Here is a 26,443-nt window from a genome sequence, read left to right on the forward strand (position 1 = left end):
CCCGCGGGGGAGTAGGGAACCAAGCCAGCGCGGTTTCAGCTGACGTCGGTCGTCTCTACGCTGTGTTCATTGTGTCTTGAAGGAGAGGAAGACGCCATAAAGGGATCACGTGCAGGGTAGTGAAACCGCTGCCGTGTGCAGTCCTGAGTTCCCTTTGAGGGCACTTCTCCACGTGTCCCGAGATAGTGCCACATCAGCTGAATACGATGAGCTGGTGGACATCCATTGAATTCCAATTCCAATTCAATTCAATACAATCAATTCAATAAACAATTCAATTCTGTAAAGCTTGTCCCTAACTCCCTCTGTTTGTCTGTGTGTGTGTGTGTGTGTGTGTGTGTGTGTGTGTGTGTGTGTGTGTGTGTGTGTGTGTGTGTGTGTGTGTGTGTGTGTGTGTGTGTGTGTGTGTGTGTCTCCTCCCTCCTCCAGTGCTGCTCACCTGGGTGAACTGCTACAGTGTGCGCTGGGCCACCAGGGTGCAGGACATGTTCACGGCCGGCAAGCTGCTGGCACTGGCCCTCATCATCATCATGGGCATCGTGCAGATCTGCAAGGGTAGGCCCACTAAGAAGTGTGTGCTTGTGTGTGTTTGTGTGTGTGTGTGTGTGTGTGTGTGTGTGTGTGTGTGTGTGTGTGTGTGTGTGTGTGTGTGCGTGCGTGCGCGTGTGTTTGTGTGGGTGTGTGTGTGTATGTGTGCGTGTTTGTGTACGTGTATCTGTATGTGAGCGTTTGTGCGTGTGTGTGTGTGTGTGTGTGTGTGTGCGTGCGTGCATGCATGTGTGTGTCTGCGTGTGCGAGCTAATTTAATGATGTCCACCACTCTTTCCTCAACCATCTCACGATTGAACTATCGGCGAGATGGTATGGACGCGTTGGACCAAAGCGTACAAAATGTCCCAAACGTGTGTTGACAAATTCACACACAATACCGGCCGTCCTTCAGCCACGCACGGCTTTGGCAGCCTCGTCCATGCCATCTGCGTGAGCCGGTCTCGCTGTCCATCTGTGGGGGAGAGCTAGAATACATATACACATGCTCTCTGTGTCACCGTCACACAGATGCGCAATTTTTTACAGCCGTTGAGGGCGACATTGTGGGTCAACGGGGACAGCAGCGGGAAAAAAAAGAAAAAAAAGAATCAATGCCACGGAAGAGGGTCAGTGAGTTGGTCTCCTGTCTGGCCAGTTGAGCCCCCGCCTCCCCGGTTCAAACTCACATCACTAATGTGCCTTTTCATACGAGGGCGTCTCTTGTGGATCATGAGTCATAACATGGCGGGGCCCCCCGATTATTACAGAGGAGAGACAAGTTAATACCGAGGTAATCTCTCTCTCAGGCCCCGGGGCCCTCAGACTCATGATGATGGACGGACGGACGGACGGACGGACGGGGACAAGAATAATACAAGAAGAAGAAGAATGTGGGTTGGGACAGGGTAGGTAGAGGGGGATGGCTGGGATAGAGGAGCTGTAGAGGTGGATGAGAGGACAGGAATCGATCGCTGAGGCACGGCGTGGAACATAAGAACACAAATACAGCTAATGTATACACTGCCGCCAAGGGCAACCGTGCCGCAGCAAAAGGACCGCTGGCTGGACCCAACGGGCGTCTGGCTTCGACGAGGACAGATGCTCTTCCATCGTTCTCTCTACCCCCACACACACACACACACACACACACACACACACACACACAACCACACCCCATGTGCTCCTCATTCATATGCGGTGCATGCGCGCAGCCCCACTCCTGCGCCTATCTGAATTCCTGCAGCATAATCCCGAACCCACAGCCTGTTTGAGTGGCACCGCCTTCCCTAGACTCCCCCCTGTCCTCTGCCTTAATGTCCCACGTGCAGATGGGCAGATGCGTTCCATTGAACCGTTAAGATACACTGATGTACTTAATCAACACCTTGGGCAGGTGGACCCAATCAACAAATCGGTTCTGATTGGTGCCCGTACCAGAGCACGTGAGGCGGTGGGTAGTACGCGTGGCGCTCAATTCGGAATGCATCCCTGTCCGGATCAATGATGCATTCCGAATCAGGCAGATTTATCGGATTCGGAATGAGGCGATTCTTCGGAATGAGGCGATCTTCGGAATGAGGCGATTCTTCGGAATGAGGCGATTCTTCGGAATGAGGCGATTCTTCGGAATGAGATTGCCTCTGGTTTCCAATGATGCTGGTTGTGATCCCGGCTCCCCCTGTTCTGACCGGGCTGTTCCCTCCTCCGTCCCCAGGAGAGTACTACTGGCTGGAGCCGGCCAACGCCTTCGAGCCCTTCCAGGAGTACGACGTGGGCCTGATCGCCCTGGCCTTCCTGCAGGGCTCCTTCGCCTACGGGGGCTGGAACTTCCTCAACTACGTGACGGAGGAGCTGGTGGACCCCTACGTGTAAGAGACGGACACGCACACACACACACACACACAGACAGACACACACAAACACACACACACACACAGACACACAGACATACACACAGTACACACAAAGCAGACACACATACAAACACACAAACACACACAGACACAGACAATGACAGAAAGACACACAGACACACTGCCACACAGATACACCGACGCACAAAAACACACACGCTGCCGCTGTCCTACGTCCCTGTTGCCTTACCTTCGCTCACGGCCCCCTCGCTTGCTTGCCCTTGCTTGTTTCAGGAACCTGCCCCGCGCCATCTTCATCTCCATCCCCCTGGTGACGTTCGTGTACGTCTTCGCAAACATCGCCTACGTGACGGCCATGAGCCCCCAGGAGCTGCTGGCGTCCAACGCCGTTGCTGTGGTGAGTTTCTCCGCCCGCCCCCGCCGCTACTGTCGCTCACACCAGATCACGCTCCTTTGGTTCTCTTTTTCTCTCAGTGTCGCCCTCTAGTGGCCGTACTTGCCGGGACCCCAAATTACACATGGTCAACAACACACATACTGTGGACGTCCAGGCTCTGAGAAAGAGCCTGGGAAAGGCCCTTTCTCTCTCTCTCTCTCTCTCTCTCTCTCTCTCTCTCTCTCTCGCTCTCTCTCTCTCTCTCGCTCTCTCTCTCTCTCTCTCTCTCTCTCTCTCTCTCTCTCTCTCTCTCTCTCTCTCCTCTCCCTCTCTCTCTCTCTCTCTCTCTCTCTCTCTCTCTCTCGCTCTCTCTCTCTCTCTCTCTCTCTCTCTCTCTCTCTCTCTCTCTCTCTCTCTCTCATCTCCTGTGTCGTGTCATCCTGCTCCGCCTCAACGGTGTCTCTGCTCTCCTTCCCCAGACGTTTGGGGAGAAGCTGCTGGGCGTCATGTCGTGGATCATGCCCATCTCCGTGGCTCTGTCCACCTTCGGCGGCGTCAACGGCTCCCTCTTCACCTCCTCACGGTGAGTCTGCGAGTCCGCGTCGGCCATCTTAGTCGTTTTTACGTTTTTTTTCTCTCCTTTTGCGACGTGCAGCTACAATTCCGCCGCTTAACCCGTGCAATATTGAACCCTCTCGCTCTTTTTTTTACCCATCATGCAGTTTGTTCTTCGCCGGCGCCAGGGAAGGTCACCTCCCCCGCCTGTTGGCCATGATCCACGTCAAGCGTTGCACCCGATCCCAGCCCTGCTTTTCACGGTAAGCGCCACCCACCACCCAACTACCCCCACCCACCTCCAGGGATCCTGCATAAAACGCCAGTCAAGTCAATTTCATTTTTTGGAGAGCTCTTAATCGCGGCCATAGTCTCCGAGGGCCCCGCCAGGCTGAGGGTTCAGTCCACCCACCCCACCAGGCTGGTCAGTTATTGCAGACGTCTTTCTGCGGCCGTCTCGTAAACTGAAAACGGAAATTAGGCGGTGCATGTGGAGGCGTTTCTAAGGAGGAGCGCAGGGGTACGGGGCGGGGGTATGATTTCAAGATGCGCCAACGCAAGCTGCAAAGCCCTGAGACAGACGGGAATCCCCTCCAGGTTAGAGAGGAGAGAGGCCATTAAGATCTGTCTCAGGCCCCCTCCCTGACCCCCTAAAGACCAGCAGCGTAATGAAAGTGTCCTGAAACGTAACCCTAAAATATGACCAATATCCTTCACTGCCCCTGGACACGTTTCTGTACAAAGTGGTTTCAGTTTTAAAGACGTGGGTGGTTAACGCGTAAATGCATGCATCTTGTTTCCACAATATAATTCAGTCCCTGAAGATACTGCCTTCTTTTACATCACTGGAATCATTCGGTTGAAAGGAAGATCTAGAGACTATGACTTTGTGTCTGCATTCCATTGGTTGATAAAATCTCTGAGTTGCTATAATTGGATTTGCGTCCAGTCAGACCAAAACATACACTCTGCACACAAACTATGGTAAGACAAGAGGAATCGCCAATTATGACAGTTCAAGTGTGAGTGAACCCCCTACGACACTACGAGATTTAAAAACACGCGTTTTGGCCCGAGAGTTCAAGGAAGGAGGGGTACTTGTTATCTTTTTGCTTACGACCTACGGCAACTTTGAGGACATTTTTAGTACCTTCGATGCTCAGGAGTGTTATAAGGACTTATGTTGTTGATGAAATGCGGCATACACTGTGGCACTGTAAAAAATGTACGGTTTTGGTTCACTGCCCTTTAAGTAAAATCCTACTAGTTCATACATACTACTATCATACTCCATTTATGCTTCTGCAGACACCATTCTTGCTTGAAGAAGTAAAACATGAGACCTGATCCGATATTTCTCTCTCTCTCTCTCTCTCTCTCTCTCTCTCTCTCTCTCTCTCTCTCTCTCTCTCTCTCTCTCTTCTCTCTCTCTCTCTCTCTCTCTCTCTCTCTCTCTCTCTCTCTCTCTCTCTCTCTCTCTCTCTTCTCTCTATCTCTTGCTTTCCAGGTATTCTTCTCACCTTATTGATGCTTGTGCACCAGTGATATGTACACCCTCATCAACTATGTTGGCTTCATCAACTACCTCTTCTATGGAGTCACCGTTGCCGGGCAGATCGTCCTGCGCATCAGGCAGCCCGACCTCCATAGGCCATCAAGGTATGGTTGCCATCAACGTATTTACCCTTAAATGAATGGGAAAATGTCATATCAATCCTCCAACATTTATTTAAGCCTAGCAGTGTTTTACATTCCTTATTTCTAATCTGTATTAAACCTCCATCTCCACCTTCACCCTCTCCCCACCCCACCCTCTCTCCCCTCTCCACCTCAACCTCCATCCTCTCTCCCCCTCCACCCTCTCTCCTGTCCCCTCCCTCCCCCTCCACCTCTCTCCCCCTCCACCCTTTCTCCTGTCCCCTCCCTCACCTCCACCCTCTCTCCCCCTCCACCCTTTCTCCTGTCCCCTCCCTCCCCCTCCACCCTCTCTCCTGTCCCCGCTCTCACCCCCTCCACCCTCTCTCCTGTCCCCTCTCTCCCCCTCCACCCTCTCTCCTGTCCCCCCCCTCCCTCCCCCTCCACCCTCTCCTCCTGTCCCCCCTCCCTCCCCCTCCACCCTCTCTCCTGTCCCCCCTCCCTCCCCCTCCACCCTCTCTCCTGTCCCCTCTCTGCCCCTCCACCCTCTCTCCTGTCCCCTCCCTCCACCTCCACCCTCTCTCCTGTCCCCTCTCACCCCCTCCACCCTCTCTCCTGTCCCCTCCCTCCCCCTCCACCCTCTCTCCTGTCCCCCCTCTCTCCCCCTCCAGATCAGTCTGGTGTGGCCCGTCATCTACCTGCTGTTCTGGGCTTCCTGCTCATCTTCTCCCTCTACTCTGAGCCCGTGGTGTGTGGCATCGGCCTGGCCATCATGCTGACCGGCGTGCCTGTCTACTTCCTGGGGGTCTACTGGGACAACAAGCCTCAGTGCTTCGACGCCTTACGTCGGGGGTAAGGCAACGCTTTTACCGCTATATCGTCACGTCAGCGACCCTGTGGTTTTTACTTCTTTATTTTTTTTCTGTTGGGTTGGTACAATATACTTACCGGGATATATTAAGATGTTTCCCTTTTCCTTTATGCAAATGGTTATTGATACAAATTGATAAGCGCTATGTATGTATAAAAGAAAGAAAAACGTTTGAACCTTCCATATTGTGATTAGGCAAAGTTCAGTACTCATAGCCTCTAAGCAACAACATGATAGTACAACTCAGTACTCTGGATGTCATCTTGAAATATTCGGCATTATGTTCGATACATTAGATTATCAGTGTGACACAAGAGCTAATAAGTCATATAACAGTTGTTGTTTTTTCTAAATGGCCGCACCATTCTCAAAACCGTTCCTCTGCCGCCCCCTATAGGCAAGATGACGTATGTGGGCCAGAAGTTCTGCATGGTGGTCTACCCGGCCGAGACCAGCTCTGAAGAGGGGGACGAGATGAAGGATGTCAGCTCTCCTCTGGCTAAGGACGACGGAGAAACGCCGAAGTCTGCGGACTGCTAAAACTACAGAAAATGTACCTCTTCAGCTCCAGACCCCATCTCCAACTGCCCCCTCCTCCTATAGACACTGGCAAACACGTGGGAACGCACTGGATGCGTGCGTACACTCACACACCCACACAGACACACACACAGACCCATATAGATCTGCTCTGAGTATGACTGGTAGTGGATGCAAGCTGTTAACATACCTGCAGTTTGAAAACGTAACTTAACAGTTTATGCGCTCATTCAGTTCAATGTTGGGCTATTTTGGCTCAGATTTTTCTGTTTTTAAGTCTTAACCCTTGTGAGATACTTCACTGTTTGTGCCATGTCATACTGCAAAGGATCATGGGTAGGTCTGTCTGCATTTTTCTAAATTTTTACTCCATCAAGTGTCAATGAAGTTTGTAAGAGCAGCTTGCCTCTCAGTTTACCACCCCATCCACACACTCCCTTACACTCCTTAAGTATGAGCTGAATTTTTTCTAAAAAAACTTTATCCAGCTGTACCAGAATGGACAACATCAGTGGTTTTTTTCTTCTTCTGTATTCTAACCACATTGTAAATTCATTTATTCAAAATACCAAAGCTGGTTTGTGATTCTCAAGACATTAGATTCTGATCGAGTAATTTCAACTTCATGTACACTAAATGCTTTTTGGTATTTTTGTTGTCTTAAAACATGACTGATTTTTGATTTTTTTCTTTCTTTTTCGTATTGGTAATTGTTCAAATTCTGTATATTGCTTGTTATTTTTATTGTATTATTATTTTTGTTGAATGCTAATTTTGCTTAGGATATTTTTTCTATTCATCATCAATACTTGTTTTGTTCATTTTCGTATTAATAAGGTTCCTAAAACCTTTTCTCCCAACTAAACTGTGTACCCGAATGTCATCGCAACATTATTATTTCTGATGTCGAGAAGCCAATCATACTGTGTTTTTAAAGATATTTTTATTTCAAGGAAAAACAACTAAACCGTGTTTTTATTTGTACCTCGCCTTGCTTTGGGTATGTTTGATTCTTAGCAAATGGACACTAAAGATGTCATAAACTCAATTAAACAGAACAACTCGGGCTTCAAGGAAATGTTGTTGGTAAAGAACTACCATACAAAACACTGAGACACAGGGACCAGCACCAAACAAGACACTAACCATGAAAACTACCTTGACTAGTTGATTCATTAGAATTGGTTAATTGATTAATTGGACCATTAAGAAACAGGGTGTTTAGCTGCTCTCTTAAAGCCTCGTCTGAGTGGTTCAACTTCGCTGGGAAAAAAACACACAACAAAGTATTCTTTGTTTGGTGTCTTGATAAAAAATACACCATTTGTGACGAAAGCCCAAACTGGTCCTCTTTCACAGATGTGTAATAGTAATAGTAAGTAACTAATGGCTTGCATACAGACCCATTACTTTGTGTGGATGTCAGTGGCCTGGTGGTTTGGTGGAGTAAATATGTGGAAACCGTTCTTAACAGTCACGTGGTGTAAACTGTTGAAACTAAAGAGTGTCGTTTATCACCTATATTTGTCAAGATAGGCAACATTCGTGGTAGTGTTTAAAAATGTGATATATAAATGTGAATATATTTTGGTGGGTGGGGGCGGGTGGTGTTGGAGTTCATGGAGGGTTAGGGGACCCCTTGGTAAACATGCCAGCATTTATAGAGGTGGTCTTTAACAACACAAGCAACCTCCTGGACATTCTTGCCATTCTCAGGACGTTCATGCTGTACTTACATTACCTGGCATGTGATGAAACCAAAACATGCAAACAGAGACTATTAGTTAAGGTGCACACGTTATTTTTCCGAGAATATGCATTGCGTGATCGTTACCGTTCACTCTTGATCATGAACGTTTGGCCAGTATTATTTATATCTCTCGTTGTGAGGTTAAAAGTGTGTCTTAAATGGGTCCTGAACTGTTCCTATATAGAGTATATGTATATATAATACACAGGGTAAAAACACACACATAAATGACCTGAAAAAGTTTTTTTTTTATCAAATCTTGTTGGTCTCTTACGTTAAATGTGGCCTAATTTAGTAATATTAAAAACGTACTTTTTGGTTTATTTACACAATTAGTTGACACAGAGAAACGGTTGAAAATTTAAAAAAATAACACATCCTGCCTTGCATTTTATTAAATCTACGTTTTTAATCAAATAATTTGGTAGATGTACCTCAAATTGACAAATAAGCAGTTTGAGAAGTTTGCTAAATCAAGGGGTGCTATTTCATATTACATAAAAGAAACCCCAAAACATGCATCAGTTCATTCCTTTGTAAGCTGTGAGCAGTGATGTCATACATTCACTTTCTTCTCCATATAATTTTTCAAATCTATGAAATATCTCAATGTAACAAAACTGAATTGACGGAACGAAATGTTACCTTTCACACATTGTAGATAAGGTAGTATGTGTCAATCATATTATAAACAGCAAGATCAAGTTGAATTAACCGGCTCCGCTCCTTCTCTTAAAAAAGTCTATTTTTCTTGTTGGTGTAAAACGTTTTTTTAAATATAGATAATAGTGATGTGTGATGAGAATAAAATACATTCTTCCTACAGAACGATCGCCTCTCCTTGCATTTGCTTCATCCTTTATAAGCATGAGAATTTTTTTTATTTTTGTTAGCTTCCTGTGAATAGAAGCAAAATGGCAGCGAGGCAGTTTTATTCGAGGAGAGGGGGAGTTGTAAACACGTCTTTAATCCAGTACAGCACCACCAAACAGTTTAGATCTAATCAAAGCATTTTCACACTGGTGTGGTGTGTGTTTCTGGGCAGAGGGGTGAACAATCAAAACGTATCTGTTAACCTAACTTATTTTCTTTCCCACACATTGCATTGCAGCCCCAACACCCAGCTCAAAGCGTCAATCCACATCGCTCCATGTACATAATCCACATTGTAAACAACCTTTGACTGGAGAGCGTAACCACAGGTTACCTTCTCCCATTGACCTATGGCATCCATTTGTGAGGCGCAGCCTGACAAGGGAAAACATGATGTTAAGCATTTACATCATACATGTTTACAATACCATGCCGTTCAAGGTGTCTTCATCCATCCATCCATCCATGAAGCAAAATAGGTCATATAAACCATAAACCAATAATAATTAACCAAATATCAACGACAACGTCGGAAAAAGTGACTTAAATTACACAAATATAAAATAAACTAGCACTAATACATAGGAGGATATCAGTAGGTCATGAATGAAAAGAGTGCTAGTCAGAAAACACGTCATCATATATTCACTTAAAACTGATAGTTACCAATAAAGGGACGTTTATTGGTAACTATCAGTTTTTAAATCCTTAGAAACATACTTTAACTTGCAGACAGAACATTGATCTGACTTTGGTTTGGGATCATTAGAACGCAATGTGTGACGTTTATTTTTCCCCGGTAGAAAACATTCAACATGGGGAGAAGGCAGAACCGCAGAAGAGCATGGCCGTTTTGGATACAGATGACAACAGAATATTCTCTTCAAGACAGAGAGCGTGCATCTGCGCACAGGCCTGCTACGGGATTCCCTCAACTTCAAATACCATACCAACCGCCTGATCTCTGAACTAAAGCTATAAGTAGCCTTGAGACCTAACAAGGTGAGGCTGCTAATAGGTTTTTGGGCAGAGTGCCGTGTTTTTTTCTAAGTCGGACTTGTGACTCGAGATTTGAAAGATAAGGCGATTTGATGGCCGCCTGCCGAACAAACAAGACGTCTGGTAACACAGTCGCTCATGGCTCCTTCTCCGCAGCTAATCAGCTGAGACATTTGCGGTCAGTATCTTGGCAGGTTGGCTGTGCTGTGGTTACATCATAGGCTGTAGCCACAGAGGTCTGGCTCCTCCCCGTAGCGCGAGAACAAGGTGGAGGACAGAGCCACCCTGGATTTTATAGTCGGACGCAGTTTTCTCATCGTTCCTGAGAAGGGAAAACCAGTTACTTCTTTAAATAAACTGAGAGAGACAGACAGACAGACAGACAGACAGACAGACAGACAGACAGACAGACAGACAGACAGACAGACAGACAGACAGACAGACAGACAGACAGAGAGACACACACACACACACACACACACACACACACACACACACACACACACACACACACACACAGTCCTTGTGGATATGTAGACGGTTGATTTTGAGCTCACATTTGTTTGCCGCTGTAGATCAACCTCTGCTGTTGGGGAGGTATACCTTCCTTCTCCTCTACTCTCTCTTTAATTCGCTCTACCTAGGAGCACACAAGTTAAGTCACGTTATATGTGTGCTATATGATGAATACATTATGGCACCACATCCAATGTTAAGCTTATACACGTATGAGTAGTAAATAAAAATATAGGAGAAATCTTACTTTGTCTGTAGGCTCAATATCAATCTCTATCTCCTTGCCGGTCAGTGTCTGAGAAAGGGACAAATACATTTTGGCATTAGCGTAATAATTGAGTACTACATTGTTTGGGTCGGATGTTTTAAGATGATTAAGTTGTGTAAAATATGTAATCGCTTGGCCTTACCTTCACTTTAATTAGCATGCTGACTGATTTTGTTTACAAATCACACTAACACAATAGCGACGTGATAGCTGGTTTAAATGTGTATAGTTTATTTTCAATAATGCTATGCCCAGAAAGCGCAGTTCATATTTTGTCTAAGTCAGTGGAGTTGGGGAGTTCTTTCCTGTGTTACTTAAATATTCTCCCCATCTACATAACGTCCTACTAAACGTTCCGCATACTTTTATTTTTCTGATTTCGCGCTTGAAGCTTCCCGTTGTCCCAGCATTCCAAATATGACAGACAAATTTGAGCAATAACTTTAGCTTTGGTGCAATTAACACACACATTTCCAGCCGTTGGAAGGTTATTTGTGGCAGACTTTTAAGGCGTCTGTCCACTGGAAGGCAGAGTCGATTATTTTGTAGTTATTTTTTCTCCCTTGCAACGAAAGCATGTTCTAGAAAAACTACAAAAGAAGATTCCGGTCCGCCACCATGAAGTCTCCCCCTTAAAAAGTCCTGGAGATAGGCTGAAGCGCTGATTTCAAAGGGAACAATTAATCCGCCCAATACCTAAAGTAAGTAAGTAATATACTGCTGCTGGACACCTCAGAATATTATAGTAATGTCAAATAGCGGTTTAATTTGACCTACATTCCAAGTCCTGCATTATTTCTGTTGTTGGTTGACATGGTTTGCTGTCATTGTTAACTTTCATTGCGACCGCTCACGGAAGCTAATTCGTATGACATACATTATTATGGGACCGTATGGACGGATTGAGTCAAAATGAAGGAATTATTTCGTAAAAGCTGTTTAGTTGGTCAGTGTTACAATTCTAGTTATTACATTCGAGTTAAATGGTTATAACTTTCTTAATGTGTTACATGTGTGCACTTTGTAATGGTTACGTAAATTGTCAATGTTTGTTTTCTATAGGGGCCCTGAATGTGACCTGACCTGAAAGCCCTACCTTTTGTGTGTTTGAGTGTAGCACGCACATGATACACTTCTCTCTCGCGGTTCTGGATGGATGATATTGGTTCACAAGTATTACACATTTTCTCTCTATACTTAATCTGTCACCAGAATGCCTCGCATCGAAAATGACGTCAAGCTTGACTTCAAAGATGTCCTGCTTCGACCCAAGCGCAGCACTCTCAAGTCGCGGAGTGAGGTAATACTAATCCAGCAGTGTTTTATTTTTTGTTGAGTTTCAATGTGTACAAAACTACAATAACCTCCCTCACCTGCCTTTTACCTTTCCAAGGTGGACCTCATACGGAGTTTCAGCTTCCGAAACTCCAAAGGCAGCTACAGAGGAATTCCTATCATTGCTGCCAACATGGACACCGTGGGGAACTTCGAGATGGCCCTGGCCTTGCACAAGGTGGCCTATAAAAAGCAATTCTGAGCAGCAATAGGACAAGATAACCATTATCTGAAGATTATTTATCTTTGCAGAAACAAGATTTGTAGGATGGAATAGGTTTTTTAATTAAGGAGTTGGGGTTTGGATGTCAGGGTAAGCAACCTAAAGTTAGGGGGCTAAGGTTATTAATTTATTGTTAATATTGATATTCCAGAGCCAAGTAGGTGAAGAAATATCGTGGAATATTTTAAACCAAAATATGAATATTCTGTAATTAAGTCTTGGTGAACAGCAAATTATCACATTTAGTGTCCTCTCTGTCACTCTCTCAACCTCTCACTCTCTTCTGATCGTTCCTCTCTCTCTTAGTTCACTCTCTTCACCACGATCCATAAGCACTACTCTGTGGACGACTGGAAGGAGTTTGCCGCTAAGCATCCTGAATGCATTCAGGTACCTTGCTTGTACAGTATATCTTTGGAGAAAAGCGCTGTATGTTAGAAGCCCCCACCTCTCCTGGTCATTCTATATTAACCTCTTTCTTTCTTTTTCTTTCTTTCTTTCTTTCTTTCTTTCTTTCTTTCTTTCTTTCTTTCTTTCTTTCTTTCTTTCTTTCTTTTTCTTTCTTATTTATTTTTATCTATATTCAAAACCTGTGGAAATAGGATAATCCTTTGTCTTGTCTAAGCAACTGTTCAAACATGAGCGTTCAATAAAGTTGTGTTTTTTTTAATTGAATAATTTCTCTGACTCTCCCTCCCTGCGCCTCTCTGTCAGAGCGTGGCCGTCAGTACGGGCAGCGGCGACGGCGACTTTGACAGGGTGTCGGCCATCTTGGCGGCAGTGCCCCAGTTGCATTTCATCTGCGTGGACGTGGCAAACGGCTACTCCGAGCACTTTGTCAACTTTGTGAAGGACGTCCGGCAGAAGTTCCCCACACACACCATCATGGTCAGCGGCCACCCAAACGTGTCTTTTGACAAAGGACAAATCATTCAAAGTCAAATGGAAAACGACAAGAGACGAGACATGTTCGAAACATCAGCTGGCGCTTCCTTGACACTGACGATGTATAGGTGCACTGTGTGATAAGATAAGGTTCATGAGTTTAGAAATCCCTGAAGGGAGATCTGTGGTTACAGCAGCAAAAACAACCAGAGCAGATACATAAGATCAATAATAAATAAATAAAGCTAAGAATGGCATGCATGCATGCATGTATGAAGTTCCAAACACCCTTTAACTCTTCTCTGACCTCCAGGCGGGGAACGTGGTGACGGGAGAGATGGTGGAGGAGTTGATCCTTGCCGGAGCTGACATCATCAAAGTAGGCATCGGACCAGGTGACCTCCGCATGTCATTCACGCTTCACCCAGAATAGGGAGTTGGATTGGAATGACAACTTGTTTGGTGGACTGGGATATAAGAAGACACACAAAAAGCAAATTTCCCTGCAACAGCTGATTTGCATAGCGACTCATTTCCATTCAACTTCATCCTGCCTGCATTTTATGTGTTGGTGTCCTCATGTCGTAGTTTCTTCCTACTCCATCGACAATTTCTACAACTTTTGCTGAACCCTTGAGGTAGGATGACGAATGTTAATACATTGTGTGTGTGTGTGTGTGTGTGTGTGTGTGTGTGTGTGTGTGTGTGTGTGTGTGTGTGTGTGTGTGTGTGTGTGTGTGTGTGTGTGTGTGTGTGTGTGTGTGTGTGTGTGTGTGTGTGTGTGTGTGTGTGTGTGTGTGCGTGTTGCGTTCCACTGTAGGTTCCGTGTGCACCACTCGTAAGAAGACGGGCGTGGGCTACCCGCAGCTGAGCGCGGTCCTGGAGTGTGCGGACGCAGCACATGGCCTCGGTGGACACATCATCTCGGTACGCCATCGCCCCCCCGCCGCCGCCAGGAAGAACCCTCCTCCATGTCATTGTCATCAAGCAGAAAGGCAGCTGGGAATCTCCCCTTTTCTAACCTCCTCTCGTTTGTCCCTTCACTCTTGCTGTACCTCTCTCGTGCAGGACGGGGGGTGCACCTGCCCAGGAGACGTCTCAAAGGCGTTCGGTGAGTTTTGTTCAACGGCTGTTTCAAGGTGAATAAAAGGACATGGGTCGGGGTGCCGCGGTGGACGCCATCGCCCTTCAGAGGGGAGCCCTGCGTCGTGGATGTGTTTCATCGACTTAGTGTCTGGCATTGAACGTTGGGATTTCGTCCACCTTTCTTCTTTTAAGACGCACCCTTACATTGTGACTGAGGATTTGGGGGGTGAGGGCGGCGATGTCTTGCGCTACCTCGCGCTACCTCATCCTGTCTGTGTGTTTTTGTGTGTGTTGCAGGCGCGGGGGCGGACTTTGTGATGCTGGGGGGGATGCTGGCGGGCCACACGGAGAGCGGCGGCGAGGTCATCGAGAAGAACGGCAAGAAGTACAAGCTCTTCTACGGCATGAGCTCAGACACGGCCATGAAGAAGCATGCCGGGGGCGTGGCCGAGTACAGGTGAGCGGGGGGGCGTGGCCCAACATAGGTCAGATGGTGGTGGGGGGGGCCATACAGGTCAGAGTTGTGGGTAGATGAGCCCAGGTAAGAGGGGCCGTGGCCGAGTACAGGTGAGAGGGCGTGGCCCAATGCACGTCAGAGGGGTGTGTAGATGAGTACAGGGGAGATGGGGCATGGCCAAGTACAGGTGAGAGGGCGTGGCCCAATACAAGTCAGAGGGGTGTGTAGAGGAGTACAGCTGAGATGGGGCGTGGTCAAGTACAGGTGAGAGGGCGTGGCCCAATACAAGTCAGAGGGGTGCGTAGATGAGTACAGGTGAGAGAGGGCGTGGCCGAGTCAAATGAGGGTGGCCGTAGTGAAATCCAGGTCAGCGGGAGGCTGTTGGATTCCACCTGGACTCACGACTCCTAATCCCTCTGTCCTGTTGCCTCCTATGTCCTCCCCTCCCCCCCCCCCCAGAGCGTCTGAGGGGAAGACGGTGGAGGTTCCCTTCAAGGGCCCGGTGGAGGCCACGGTGCGGGACGTCCTGGGCGGCGTGCGCTCCTCGTGCACGTACGTGGGCGCCGGGAAGCTGAAGGAGCTGAGCCGCCGCACCACCTTCATCAGGGTCACCCAGCAGCTCAACACCGTCTTCGGCAATGACAGCTAGGGAGCCCTCCCCCTCCCACCCCTGCAATCTAGTCCCATCCCCCACCCCCCTCTAACCACCTTGCAATCTAGTCCCCCCCCCACTCACCTCCAACCACCTTGCAATCTAGTCCCGACCCCCCCGTCCCGTCTCAAACAGAAGGCCCATCCTGAGTGACATGGCCCATCCTTGTCTTTGTAAGAGCGCCTGCTCTTCTATTCCATGGATCGATGGTGTTTCAGTGCCAGGGGCATCATTCCATGCAGCACTGTCTTGAGTGTTTCATCATTCCCAAGGGTGCACGTTTGTGTGCAAAACTTGCCTTGTCGGTAAAACGCAAAGAGTTGTTTTGTTAGATGGGGAACGTTTAGGCTGGGAAGATCTCACTGGCAGGGTCAAGGGTTAAGTCAAGACTCCACATTTAGATGAGATGTTTTTGATACCAGCCGATAAGTACCAAAAAAAGGAAACTGCTACACATTCCACTGCCAATAGAGTGACCTTCCATCAAAAGGACATTGATGCACATGGAGAACTACTCCGTGTTGGTGTTACAGGTATTATGCATTCTATGACCAAAATTACACTAGCGATCTCATAAATTAATGAAATGTTAATGACGAGTTTTAACTTTGAGGGATTTATGTATTTTCCACTTTAGGAATGGCACTAGTGATTTTTTTGGGCTACAAATATTGACATTGAAATATACAACATAGACGACACTTTTGTTCTGTAATACATTCATTTTATTTCATTTTCACAAACCATGTTAGTTTATCTCAGTGATATTATGGCTTTCAACTGAATTCAAGTCTATTAAAGACTACAACGGTTGACAGATTCAAAATAGCTTGTGAAAGAAATCCCAATTAAACGGTTGCCGATATATCTGGCCAAAGTTCAATCATTATAATTTCAAAAGCAATTATGCGAGTAATATCTGAAACATGAATTCCAGTTGGATGCCAGTAGAGGTCAGGATTTCAATATTTCTGTATTAAAAGTATGGCAGACAGTCTCAGAATGTAGTTCGGGTTAGGCAGGGGCCGAAAAACCCCACTACAAAGATGTAGGCTGGTCCATTTATCATTTCAACCATACTTTGACCCACCAATAAATACATATATTGATATTACACTCTGCACTTTTGCCTGCTCCCTGTAGACCTCACTAGGCTATATTTTTCTACTAGCTACTGCTGTTGCTACTTTCACACACACATTTTAGCATAGCATATAAACTGCAGGTTTCGAATTTATACTAGTTTGTAAAAAAAAAAATATATGTATAACATTTGTAATTGTCTTTTAACCAAGCAGACCTACTGTTTAATTCCATGGGAAAGCAAAAATAATATATTGACCACAACAACCATTTCTGTAGTCTAGACGAGAACATACAGCTTCAGCTTCCACTGCTCGGGATCCGCCCTATGAGGAGTCCACTGCTATTTTGTTGCAAATGGCAATTCACCAATCATTGCTTTTTATTCTTATCAATCGGATCATAATTTACTGAGAAATTGGGCACAGGCAACTGTGCTGGGTCCTCTCTCAAATAATAATTATAATCACAGGTTACCAAAAAGTTAATATTTATAGATAAAATGTGAAACATGACACACTTGTATACTCTTGCCTCAATCACTTTGCCATAAAAAAAATACTTTCGACAATAATTGACATAATTACACTTCCTTTTATCCTTGCATTTCGTATTAACATTAAACTGAAAGTTAAGGATCATTCAGATCCTTGGTGCGCGTGTTTGTTACAATTTAGAAAGAGCGCCCTCTAGTGCATGTGTTCTCTGTGGCCATCAAAGTGTGATGTGACAACTTCTACAAGAGTTCACAAAGTAGGCTTGTCACATTGAATGAGTTGTTATGGTAACCAATGTTTTGTTGGCCCCACATTTGCCTTAGGCCTACGCTATTTATCTGCTGAAGTTGTGGCTGCTGCAGACCAGCCTTGCTCTGCAGTTTAACAAATGGCTTCAAGCCAGAACTACTGTTTCTCACATCAATGGAAACGATGAGTCTCCGTTGGTAATGACGGCTGCTGCAGGTGAAAAAGGATAACGAGAAATCTTGAGGGTTCCAGCATACTTCGACAGTTTTAGGTCTGACCACTCCTGGGATATGATGCGGGATTCCAATGGCTCCAAATGGGTTGTCCAGGGGATTGTTCTTCAGGTAGCTTAGTAGGTCATCTTTGATACACAGCGCGTACACAATTCCTTGATCTAACGTAGATTCATGTTCCCAGAAGCCTATGGTCCAATCGTAGTACTCCGACACGGCAATTTTCCAACTGTGGAGGGGGCTCGTCGAGTTGGCGTCTTTAATCCGCAGAGTACACTGATTATTCGTCCCAGACTGCTGGGCCTGGCTGTAAAAGGCTTTCCTGTGGTCCGCAGACAGCGACATCCCATGTACCAATGTCCGCGGTTCAAAGATAGCGTTGGCGTTCCCCGGTGTCTCTCGTTGGTTTTCTGGGTCAACAAACATCAACACGGAGCCGCATAACTTGGTCGCTTGATCCATCATCTCTGCCCCCACTTCCTGCAACTCCTGGGATAACTTGTCACGCTCCTGCCCCGTCTCCAATCCCTTCCTCAGATCAACCGCTTTAGCCCTTTCCATGTCCTGGTTCACTTGGGAATAGAGCTGCAGGAAACGGAAGGTGTCCTTTTCACCCATGGCCGCCTGTATGCTACTCCCGCCGGTCGCGATGCAGCCCATGCGGGCAGAGACCGAGCTCTGTACGCGGTTCAGGGTCATGTCGCGCAGTTTGGAAACGGCATCGATAAGGCGCAAGCTGTATTGGCTCACCTCTTCCCTTTTACTCTGTTCCCATTTCCCCAGCTCCTCGCTCTCTTGTCGCTTTGCGGCCACAGCTCGCTCCCCCTCCGCGATCTTTTCCACCAGCTCCGCTTGCGCCTTCGGAAAGGTCTTCATGTTGTGGAGGCGATGCTGGTCTTCGATGGCGCACGACACGCACACACTCGTCAGGTCGTCTAGGCAGTAGTACTCGAGGAGCTTTCCGTGTTGGGGGCACTTCGTCCCACCCAAGCCCTCCGCCCCGGGAGCCATGGGTTCGGTCAGAGGGTGAGAGAGAAGGAACACCTGTTTGGTCAGGTGCGGCTGGAGGTGCTCAACACACATGGAGATCTCGCACTTCATGCACGTCTTCGCCGCGGCCCTCCGGTCCTCCTCCGCACACATGTCACAGAAAATAGCTGGCTGCTTCCTGTCCCCCGCTTTGTTGCTGCTGCTGCTGCTTTTATACATGTCTTCGAATAAGTTAATCGTATTAAATGTAGACCTGATACTGTTCTTGAACGTGGTGAAATAAATTCCGTTTGTTTCTTGTTCTGATTGAAAAAAACCTTCTCCTTGCTGGACAGCACCTAGCTTAGTTCTATGCGAGAGGCGTTGGCAAAGACGTTGACTTTCAATCTTCTGTAAACGAAAACGAAACTTAGATTCGCCATAAATGTACATGAAATTGAAATGTTACAGGCAGATTTCAGCCAATAAGGACCTTGCCTATAGAAGGCGCCTTTTCCCCGTTGTTAAATAATACTCCGCCGCACCGGGCACTTGTTTGTGTAAGGTTCGATCAATTAAAGATTTCGATATTTTTAAACTTGCAAACCCTCTTTCACAACCACACTCGATGTCGTTTAAGTCCCAGTTTCATAATGATTGAGTCACCGTTAAAACAAATGAGGTTCAGCTCTAATGCTGCTGTCTGTAATATGTTTATATTTAGATTAATAGCCAGGATATTTTGTTATTATTGTCCGAGTCTGGTTTTAACTAATGCTGGGCTTAAACCAAAAGATTAAAAAAAAACAAAAAAACCTGCTATTTACAGTGCTGTACTATTATTCGGATGTATTGATTAAATTGTTTTAATCAAGTAGGCCTACATACAGGGTTCTTCCCGTTCATCTCGTACCACCCGTAGTGCTGATAATGTAGGACAGAAAATGCCAGGGCTGAATTTCTGTCCCAGTCCACCCCTGACAGTGGGTGAATGAAGTCTCGGATGTTCACCTCCATGTTGAGTGAGTTCAGCCACCTGCCATTGCCATGCAAACTGAGCAATCGCTGAGCAAACACAATAACATCATATGGTGAGTCTGATGCGTGTTAAATGACAAATAAAAAGTTGTGAGTTGTGATACACGATTTCTAGCAAGCATGCTCTTCATATTTTTCCGACTAGCCTAATTTTCTGTAGCCTGTGTTTCTGTTGTCTCTTCAATGCAGACGTCTGCTTGCAGCCAAAGACGCACAGTGTGTGCGCCCTGATATAAGTAGGGCTAATGTAGGCCTACTAAGAACGATAATGCCTCATACTAAAAACCTACTGACTTTACAACCTTTTTACATGGAAGGATTTAGGACTTTCCACTTTTAGGAATCCCGCTAGTGTTGTTGTTTTTTGCAAACATTGAAATTGAAATATACAACACAGAATTTAGACACTTTATGTTCTGGAACAATTTATTTTATTTCATTTTCACAATCCATGTTGCAGTTTATCTTTAAGGAGACATATTATGGTGTTTTCCCAACAAGTTAACATAGTAGAATAAATAAAAAAAATATTTATATTCCAATCAGTTTCTCAATTCAATTCCAGGCTATATTTTTAATTTGTCTCTCTACTAGCTGCTGTTGCTACTTTTACACACACATTTGAGCATATCATATAAACGGCAGGTTTCGAAATTAAATTATTAATTCATGTAGGCCTATACGAAAACAATAACAAATATTTGTTGTCTTTTTACCAAGCAGACCTACTTTTTAATTCCATAGGAAAGCCAATGCTCTTGATAAATAATATATTGACCACAACAACCATTGTTGTAGGCCTAGTGTAGAAGAGAACATATTGCTCTTGTGTATATTAGCTTTAGCTTCCAATGCTCGGGATTTGGTACACTGCCCTATGAGTGCACTATGTCCATAAAAGGAGTCCACAGCTTTGCAAATCGCAATTCACCAAACATTGCTCTGTAATGTATTCTTATCAAGCGGAGATCATCATTTACTGAGAAAGTGGGCAAAGGCAACTGTGCTGGGCCCTCTTTAAAAATAATATATATAGGCCTACCCTATATTATAATCACAGGTTATCAAAAAGTAGATAATTCAAAATAAAATGTGAAACATAAATATACAACAACGCCACACGTGTATACTCTTGCCTGAATCCCTTTGCTATAAAAAAAAAAAAGCACATTCAACAATAATTAACGTAACTACTCTTCCTTTGTGGGCGTGTGTTTGTGTTACAATTTAGAAAAGGCGCATTCTAGTGCATGTGTTGTGCTCTCTGGCCATCAAAAGTGTGCTGTGACAACTTCTACAAGAGTTTTCAAAGTAGTCTTGTCTTGCCGAAACTTGGGTCTTTGAATGCGTAGTTACAGCGTGGATTATCGGCCAACATTTGGCGTAACCTCTCCCGAGATGGGGCTGGTTGTTCCAAACGCATACTTCGGCCGGCGTAACGTTTGTGTCTGCAGTTTGACAAATGGTTTTAAAGTAGCAGACCTACTGATGCTCACATCAATGGAAACGATGAGTCTCCGTTGGTAATGAGGGCTGCTGCAGATGAAGCGTCAATGCCACCTACCGGGGCCTGAACTCCATCGGTGCTGACTTCCAGTGCCTGGGGCCCAAGAAAATCCTCAGGTATTGAGCATCGGTTGGGGAAAGGATCTCACAAAGCGGGCAAAAACGACGGCAGAGGCTATGAGTTCAAATACATATGGGCTGATGTACGATCACATTCCTCCTTTCTGTTCGCCCTCCCCCCCACACCGCCTGGAAGCTCTGAGGGTTGCCTCCACTCTGCTGCAGGCCGCCGGACACCTGCTCATCACCTCGGCCTCCATGATCCGCCGCATCATCGAAGGGGCGGAGCTCTGGCAGCCCCAGAGGGAGGGCGAATATACAGCCAATTGGAACCGATCATTGCTAAGGGGGAGGTTTTTAGTGAATGAACCTTGAAGCCTTCATTTCTAGGAGAAGGTACGTTGGTTCAACAGTGACCGGGCCCTTGCTCGGAGAAGGGGCAAACACATGTTTATCTAATCATGACAGTGATAAGAGGCAGTGGCATGCGTCCAGGTCTATAATTATCTCAACGAGCTACCCTTGTTTTTGGTTTGGCTCATCATCTTGCTAGGAATTGGACTATAATTGTTTTTTTGGTTATTCAGTATAGCTTTAGAGTTATAGAAATGTCGCATGCCCTGTGACTTTTCCAAAGCCCATGGCATCTTTCTGAATTGTTTTTCCTTATGACCCAATTGACAATCGAAAATCGTATGTTTTTTATGTTTGGGAAGTCAAGTTAATTTCTAACAGAATATAACTTCCTAGCAGAAGACTGGAATTCAAGTCTCATTGCATTTCTGTAATTTTGTGTATTAGGAATTATGAGTGATGTTTTCTTCTGTAAAATAAAAAGAGCAAATGTTTGACAAGAAGAGAACCAATTCTTTACTAACATCAGAAAGGAAAATCCTGCTTAACACATGAAGGTAAACATAAAACAAAAATACATTAGAATTTTAGAAACTGAACAAAACAAAAATCCCGGGTCCAAACGAACTAAAGGCACCGATGTCTTTACACAACCTTCCAAAAGCCCTGAGCCTCCTTCCGGCGGGTCTCCCCACGAGGGCCTCGTACACCTCCTCGGCCTCAGTGAGCGGTGGAGAGGGTGGCGGTGGGGATGGGGATCGCCGACCGCTACTCCTGCTTCAACCCCCAGGTCCCAGCCCCCGGGTCTCGGTCCTTCTCTAGGCCGGCGTCCGCTATCCACAGGTGCTTCACCCTCTGCTGCTGCCGCATGCGAGCCAGGACCCGCTGCTGGTCCTGGCGGGTGATCCAGCGGGGCTTGGAGTTCTTCAGGTCATAGCGCCTGTCGGCAAACCACTGGGCCAGTTTTCGGTGCTGCCGGCCAGTCAACTCCGACAGCCGGTCGTAGTCGCTCGGTTCGGGGTACTGGCAGGCCAGGAAGGCCCGACGCAGATGATTCAGCTGCTCCAGCTGCTCCAGCTGCTCCCTGGTCTTTTTCTTGTTCTTGGGTTTGGTGTCCGGCGGACTGGCCTTGGCCTTCGACGTGTCCAGGTCGCTGAGGGCTGACGTGTTACCGTGGGCGGAGCCATTGCCGGGGGCGACGCCGTCTACGCCATCGTGGTCTCTGCTCACGGTTGCCGTTGAGTCGGCTTTTCGACCTGCGTGGTTCTCACCGGCCCCCGGTGGCCCCCTGGGGCCCTTGCTGGCAAGTGGGATCTCGCTAACCTGAACTTTGGGCAAAAGGTCATAGGGCGTCTTCTTCTTCTTCTTCCTGGGTGGTCCGTACGGACGGCGGACAGACGACACAGGAGGAGGCGTCGGCGACGCTGTACTCTCGCCTGTCTCCCCTGACCCTCCCCCTCGGCCCTCGCCCTCCTCTCCCTTTTCTGTGGCCACGCCTCTCGCTCCCATCTTCACACACGAACCTGACCTCTCGCTGCTCCCTCTCTCGCCAGCCTCCTCCAAAACATCTTCCCTTGCCGCCGCCTCCTCCTCCTCCTTGGCCTCCTCTTTCTCCTCCCTCACCGCCTGTGGGTCGTCCTCCCCCCCCACCACCACCGCCGCTTTCGCCGATCTTTGGCGCCCCGGGCCCAGCAGCCTCCTTCGGACCGCGCAGATGTCGGCGTAGTCCCAGCTGATGCCGTAGTGGAGGCGCTGGAACATAAACCACACGCGCACGTGATCCACGTGCAGGGAGCAGCGCCGTGCCAGCTTCGCCATCTCCTCCCGCTTCGGGTAAGGGAACACTTCGAAGGCCCCGTCCAGGGTGTCGGCCACGTGGGCTACTTCCTGGGCGATGGAGTTGGAGTGGACCCACAGCAGCTTGTTGTCCGCGGAAAACACAGGGAGGCACAGGGTGCTGTTTTTGTTGAGGCTGAAGGCTTGGGCCTGGGTGAGGGAAGGGAGGGGGGAGCCGGCGGGCGTAGCCACCCTGCATGGGGAGAGGGATACTGGAGGGCACGGGGGACATGAGAGGGGGCTCTTATTTTGTAAAGTAAATCCCTCTATGTCCACAGGGCTGACAGACGTGGATTCCTCCTCGAAAACCTGCAACGACCAACAAAAATTAACTTGACTGATATTGTCATACTTATAACATATCATGCTCAATATTCATATGTGCAATTAAATCCCCTCAGTCACAAATTCGGATTTATCCGTGAGTGAAATATGAAATTTGTGAAATATGAGAGGCCTACAAGAAGAGCTTAAAAAACAAAACACAAAGTAGAATCCCCTAACTAAAGGCCTTCCGATACTACCGAGGTCAGTAGGTATTTAGGATGAGACATTGTCGTTTATAGTATCTTCAGATATTCATGTCGGTAAGTAAAAAGAAGTGGATTAACAAGAATATTATTTTTTTGTTGTTACAAGCTTAATGAACTCTAGAACTAGGGAAGACTTGTGGTTGTGATACCTTTTTAACATTCTTCATGAAATGTTCGAACGCTTCGGCCTACTGTTTTAACGTTGGAAGAAACCCCAGCTTTCACCACCTCGGTGAAGTTAGTTCGATGCACACGTTTGAGATGCACACTGAACAGTCACAAAATACTTTATACTGTACAGGCTAGTAGATGTTGCTTGCTTCTTTCTGCCCCGAGTTTGCACAGTGCAACAGCGATGACGTACCTGAGAAATCCATGGATTGAAGACCGGCAAATATATATAAAATGAGGGCTTGTAATGTGAACGCTATAATATGAAGGCTTTCTCATAACTATCCTCCTGTTAGTGACATTGTTCTTGTCTTGTTTCTATCAGTAATATTTATTTTAATTCATTGTTTTCTCTCATGCAGGACCTTGAAAACATGCAGCATGCGATCAATAACAATATGTATTCAATAAAATTATATGAATTATTAATCTGCTGTCTTTAATTCTTTGAATTATTAATCTGCAGTCTTTTTGTTAAAGGTATAAAGGGATAAACTTAGGCTAAACTTAAGCAGGTTCCCCACGTTAAACTGCTATATGCATTACATGTCATTGTAAAATTGTAATAGGCTTATTTTCATGCATATGACTCAGGGTGTCCCGGGTGCATTATTTTTATATAAGGCCTAATATTTGATGTCTGAGTTGCGGTCATTTATGTACCCGCGCACCACTGCTACATACAGATCACTTCCAGGATTTAGAAAAGTAGGTACTAGACACGCCTCCAACTACAAGTTAGGCCTCCTACTACAAGTTACGCCTCCTCTGACTACAAGTTACTACTACAAGCTGGACGCAGACAGATACTATTGGGAAACCTAGGCTTTTTGCTCAGTGGTTTAGAGTTTGTCTTCCATGCCTGTGTTCTCCTCCTGTCCAGTCCAATACAAGACTAAGCTGACAATTAAATATATTTTTTGTAAATAAAGTGTGCCAGTGATTATTCAATAGATCAGCGACTCAATAGTTTCCATTCTTTAGCCTATTAACATACATGGTAGTTGGTCGCTTTATGTTTCTTTTAATGAAGGTAGTTGGGTTCTTGTTCTGCCTTGTTGTAGCCTATTATATATATTTATATCTGTACATCACTTTATATCTGAAACAGATATTTATACATTTCGTACAGCACTCATATCTGAAACAGATCTAATTAAACAAATTAAATGAAACGTTATTAGAGGTGATTGTATAATGACATTTCGTTTTAAACTCTCCACAAGGGTGCACAATAGAATGGAGAACAGGTAGGATAATAAAAGGAAAAGCTAAGCCTCGATGCAAGACAATATGATTAGGGGTGGGACTATACAAACATGCGTAATCCTAGATTTAAAAAGCAAAAAAATGAACTGCCAGGTAACCAGAAAGTAGCTGCTGTGCAAATTTAAGTTTTGGGCTGCGCTAGCTAAGGTGGGCCATGCGAAGGGATGCCTGCTCGCCATGCTGAGAGTCTACCGTAAAGATTGATAGATTTCGGTGAACATAGGGCCCTTTTCCGGAAAAGGGTCCTATGTTCCCCCGCAACAGTGGGGAACATAGGACCCTTTTTCAGATAAAGGGTCCTATGTTCCCCGGTATGTTTTGCTACAGGGGAACATAGGACCCTTTTTTGGAAAAAACGGGGGGGAAAGTCCTATGTTCCCCGAGTGGGCAACATAGGACCATGGGAACATAGGGATGACCCCCTTATATCAGGGCGCACACACTGCATTGTATGTCTTTGGGTGCAAGTTCAGCTCTATTCTGCTAACCAAACACATATGACGTCTGCATTGAACGGAGATAACAGAAACACAGGCTAGGCTACAGCAAATTAGGCTAGTCGGAAAAAAAAACCGAGAGCTTGCTTGTTAGAAATCTTGTAACACAACTCACTTAATCTTTTTATTTGTAATCCAACACGCATCAGACTCACCATAGTGATGTTATTGATGCTTTTGTTCAGTTGCTTTTGTGAAAGATGGTTCTATTTCATGTATGCTATTGCTACGCCGTCTAGGCTTCGCCTTATGGGCTTGTCTCGCGCGCGCTGAAAATGTCAAACTATGCACTAATCAGCGTGGGCACCGCCCACATTTCCCACTGTATCGTGTCTATATAACGCGGTGTATACCGTCGCTCATCCTCCCTTTTCTTTCAGCACTTGTGCTTATCATTGGAAAATCGAGAATACATTAAGATGATTAATGTGCTCTGGTGACTTAAGTCGTTTTGACTGGGGTCCAGCAGGAGTACATTGATCGGGCTCCGCTCGCAGCTTCACCTTAGCCCATAAGGCGAAGCCTAGACGGCGTAGCCTGCATGAAATAGATCGATAGTTATGTTATTATAACTCTAGTTCTATGATTGTAGGCGTAGCCGTCTAGTTTCCCACCTGCTGTACCCTCGTAATGCTGAAAGAAAAGCGTGGAGGTTGAGCGACGGTGTACACCGCTTTACATAGACACGATTCCGTGGGAAATGTGGGCGGTACCCACGCTGA

At 46.2% G+C, this 26,443-nt stretch overlaps 5 protein-coding genes across 9 annotated transcripts in view; 2 read left to right on the forward strand and 3 right to left on the reverse strand.

Moving 5' to 3' along the window:
• The window catches only part of slc7a8a (solute carrier family 7 member 8a), a 23,834-nt gene extending 16,374 nt beyond the window's left edge, over positions 1–7,460 (forward strand). Inside the window, 8 exon segments of the mRNA XM_060035655.1 lie at positions 2,679–2,802; positions 3,261–3,364; positions 3,504–3,571; positions 3,574–3,599; positions 4,844–4,987; positions 5,634–5,679; positions 5,682–5,814; positions 6,235–7,460. Coding sequence (XP_059891638.1) covers positions 2,679–2,802; positions 3,261–3,364; positions 3,504–3,571; positions 3,574–3,599; positions 4,844–4,987; positions 5,634–5,679; positions 5,682–5,814; positions 6,235–6,382 — 793 coding nt within the window. The 3' untranslated portion in view covers positions 6,383–7,460.
• Positions 7,461–9,080: 1,620 nt separating this feature from the next.
• On the reverse strand, positions 9,081–11,097 carry nedd8 (NEDD8 ubiquitin like modifier). 2 transcript variants are annotated; one of them, XR_009522650.1, is made up of 5 exons: positions 10,931–11,097; positions 10,768–10,815; positions 10,562–10,644; positions 9,726–10,326; positions 9,081–9,623 (listed from the first exon to the last, which is right to left on the reverse strand). XR_009522650.1 is itself a non-coding variant. In XM_060035654.1 (4 exons), exons 1-4 carry the CDS (start codon positions 10,946–10,948, stop codon positions 10,215–10,217), a joined length of 261 nt encoding a protein of 86 aa, XP_059891637.1. In that variant the 5' UTR covers positions 10,949–11,097; the 3' UTR covers positions 9,081–10,214. The 2 variants fall into 2 exon arrangements, 1 of the variants encoding a protein (XP_059891637.1); XM_060035654.1 differs by having other exon boundaries at positions 9,081–10,326.
• A 131-nt stretch (positions 11,098–11,228) lies between these two features.
• gmpr2 (guanosine monophosphate reductase 2) lies at positions 11,229–16,540 on the forward strand. 4 transcript variants are annotated; one of them, XM_060035651.1, is made up of 10 exons: positions 11,229–11,489; positions 11,851–12,088; positions 12,182–12,301; positions 12,653–12,736; positions 13,061–13,234; positions 13,545–13,626; positions 14,052–14,158; positions 14,300–14,342; positions 14,615–14,774; positions 15,234–16,540. In XM_060035651.1, the coding sequence occupies exons 2-10, from the start codon at positions 12,002–12,004 to the stop codon at positions 15,421–15,423; spliced, it is 1,047 nt and encodes a 348-aa protein (XP_059891634.1). In that variant the 5' UTR covers positions 11,229–11,489; positions 11,851–12,001; the 3' UTR covers positions 15,424–16,540. The 4 variants fall into 4 exon arrangements, with proteins under 4 accessions (XP_059891634.1, XP_059891633.1, XP_059891636.1 ...); XM_060035650.1 differs by having other exon boundaries at positions 12,001–12,088; XM_060035653.1 differs by lacking the exon at positions 11,229–11,489 and adding an exon at positions 11,553–11,734 and having other exon boundaries at positions 12,001–12,088.
• si:dkey-183c6.9 (zinc finger protein RFP) lies at positions 15,764–18,893 on the reverse strand. The gene has a single exon (XM_060035649.1). The coding sequence runs from the start codon at positions 18,695–18,697 to the stop codon at positions 17,246–17,248; it is 1,452 nt and encodes a 483-aa protein (XP_059891632.1). The 5' UTR covers positions 18,698–18,893; the 3' UTR covers positions 15,764–17,245.
• Positions 18,894–21,907: 3,014 nt separating this feature from the next.
• On the reverse strand, positions 21,908–26,405 carry LOC132445579 (homeobox and leucine zipper protein Homez-like). The gene is made up of 2 exons (XM_060035656.1): positions 25,877–26,405; positions 21,908–23,560 (listed from the first exon to the last, which is right to left on the reverse strand). The coding sequence occupies exons 1-2, from the start codon at positions 25,877–25,879 to the stop codon at positions 22,184–22,186; spliced, it is 1,380 nt and encodes a 459-aa protein (XP_059891639.1). The 5' UTR covers positions 25,880–26,405; the 3' UTR covers positions 21,908–22,183.
• Positions 26,406–26,443: the final 38 nt, after the last annotated feature.

This window comes from Gadus macrocephalus, chromosome 17, assembly GCF_031168955.1.
Source record: "Gadus macrocephalus chromosome 17, ASM3116895v1".
NCBI classification, from domain to species: Eukaryota; Metazoa; Chordata; class Actinopteri; order Gadiformes; family Gadidae; genus Gadus; species Gadus macrocephalus.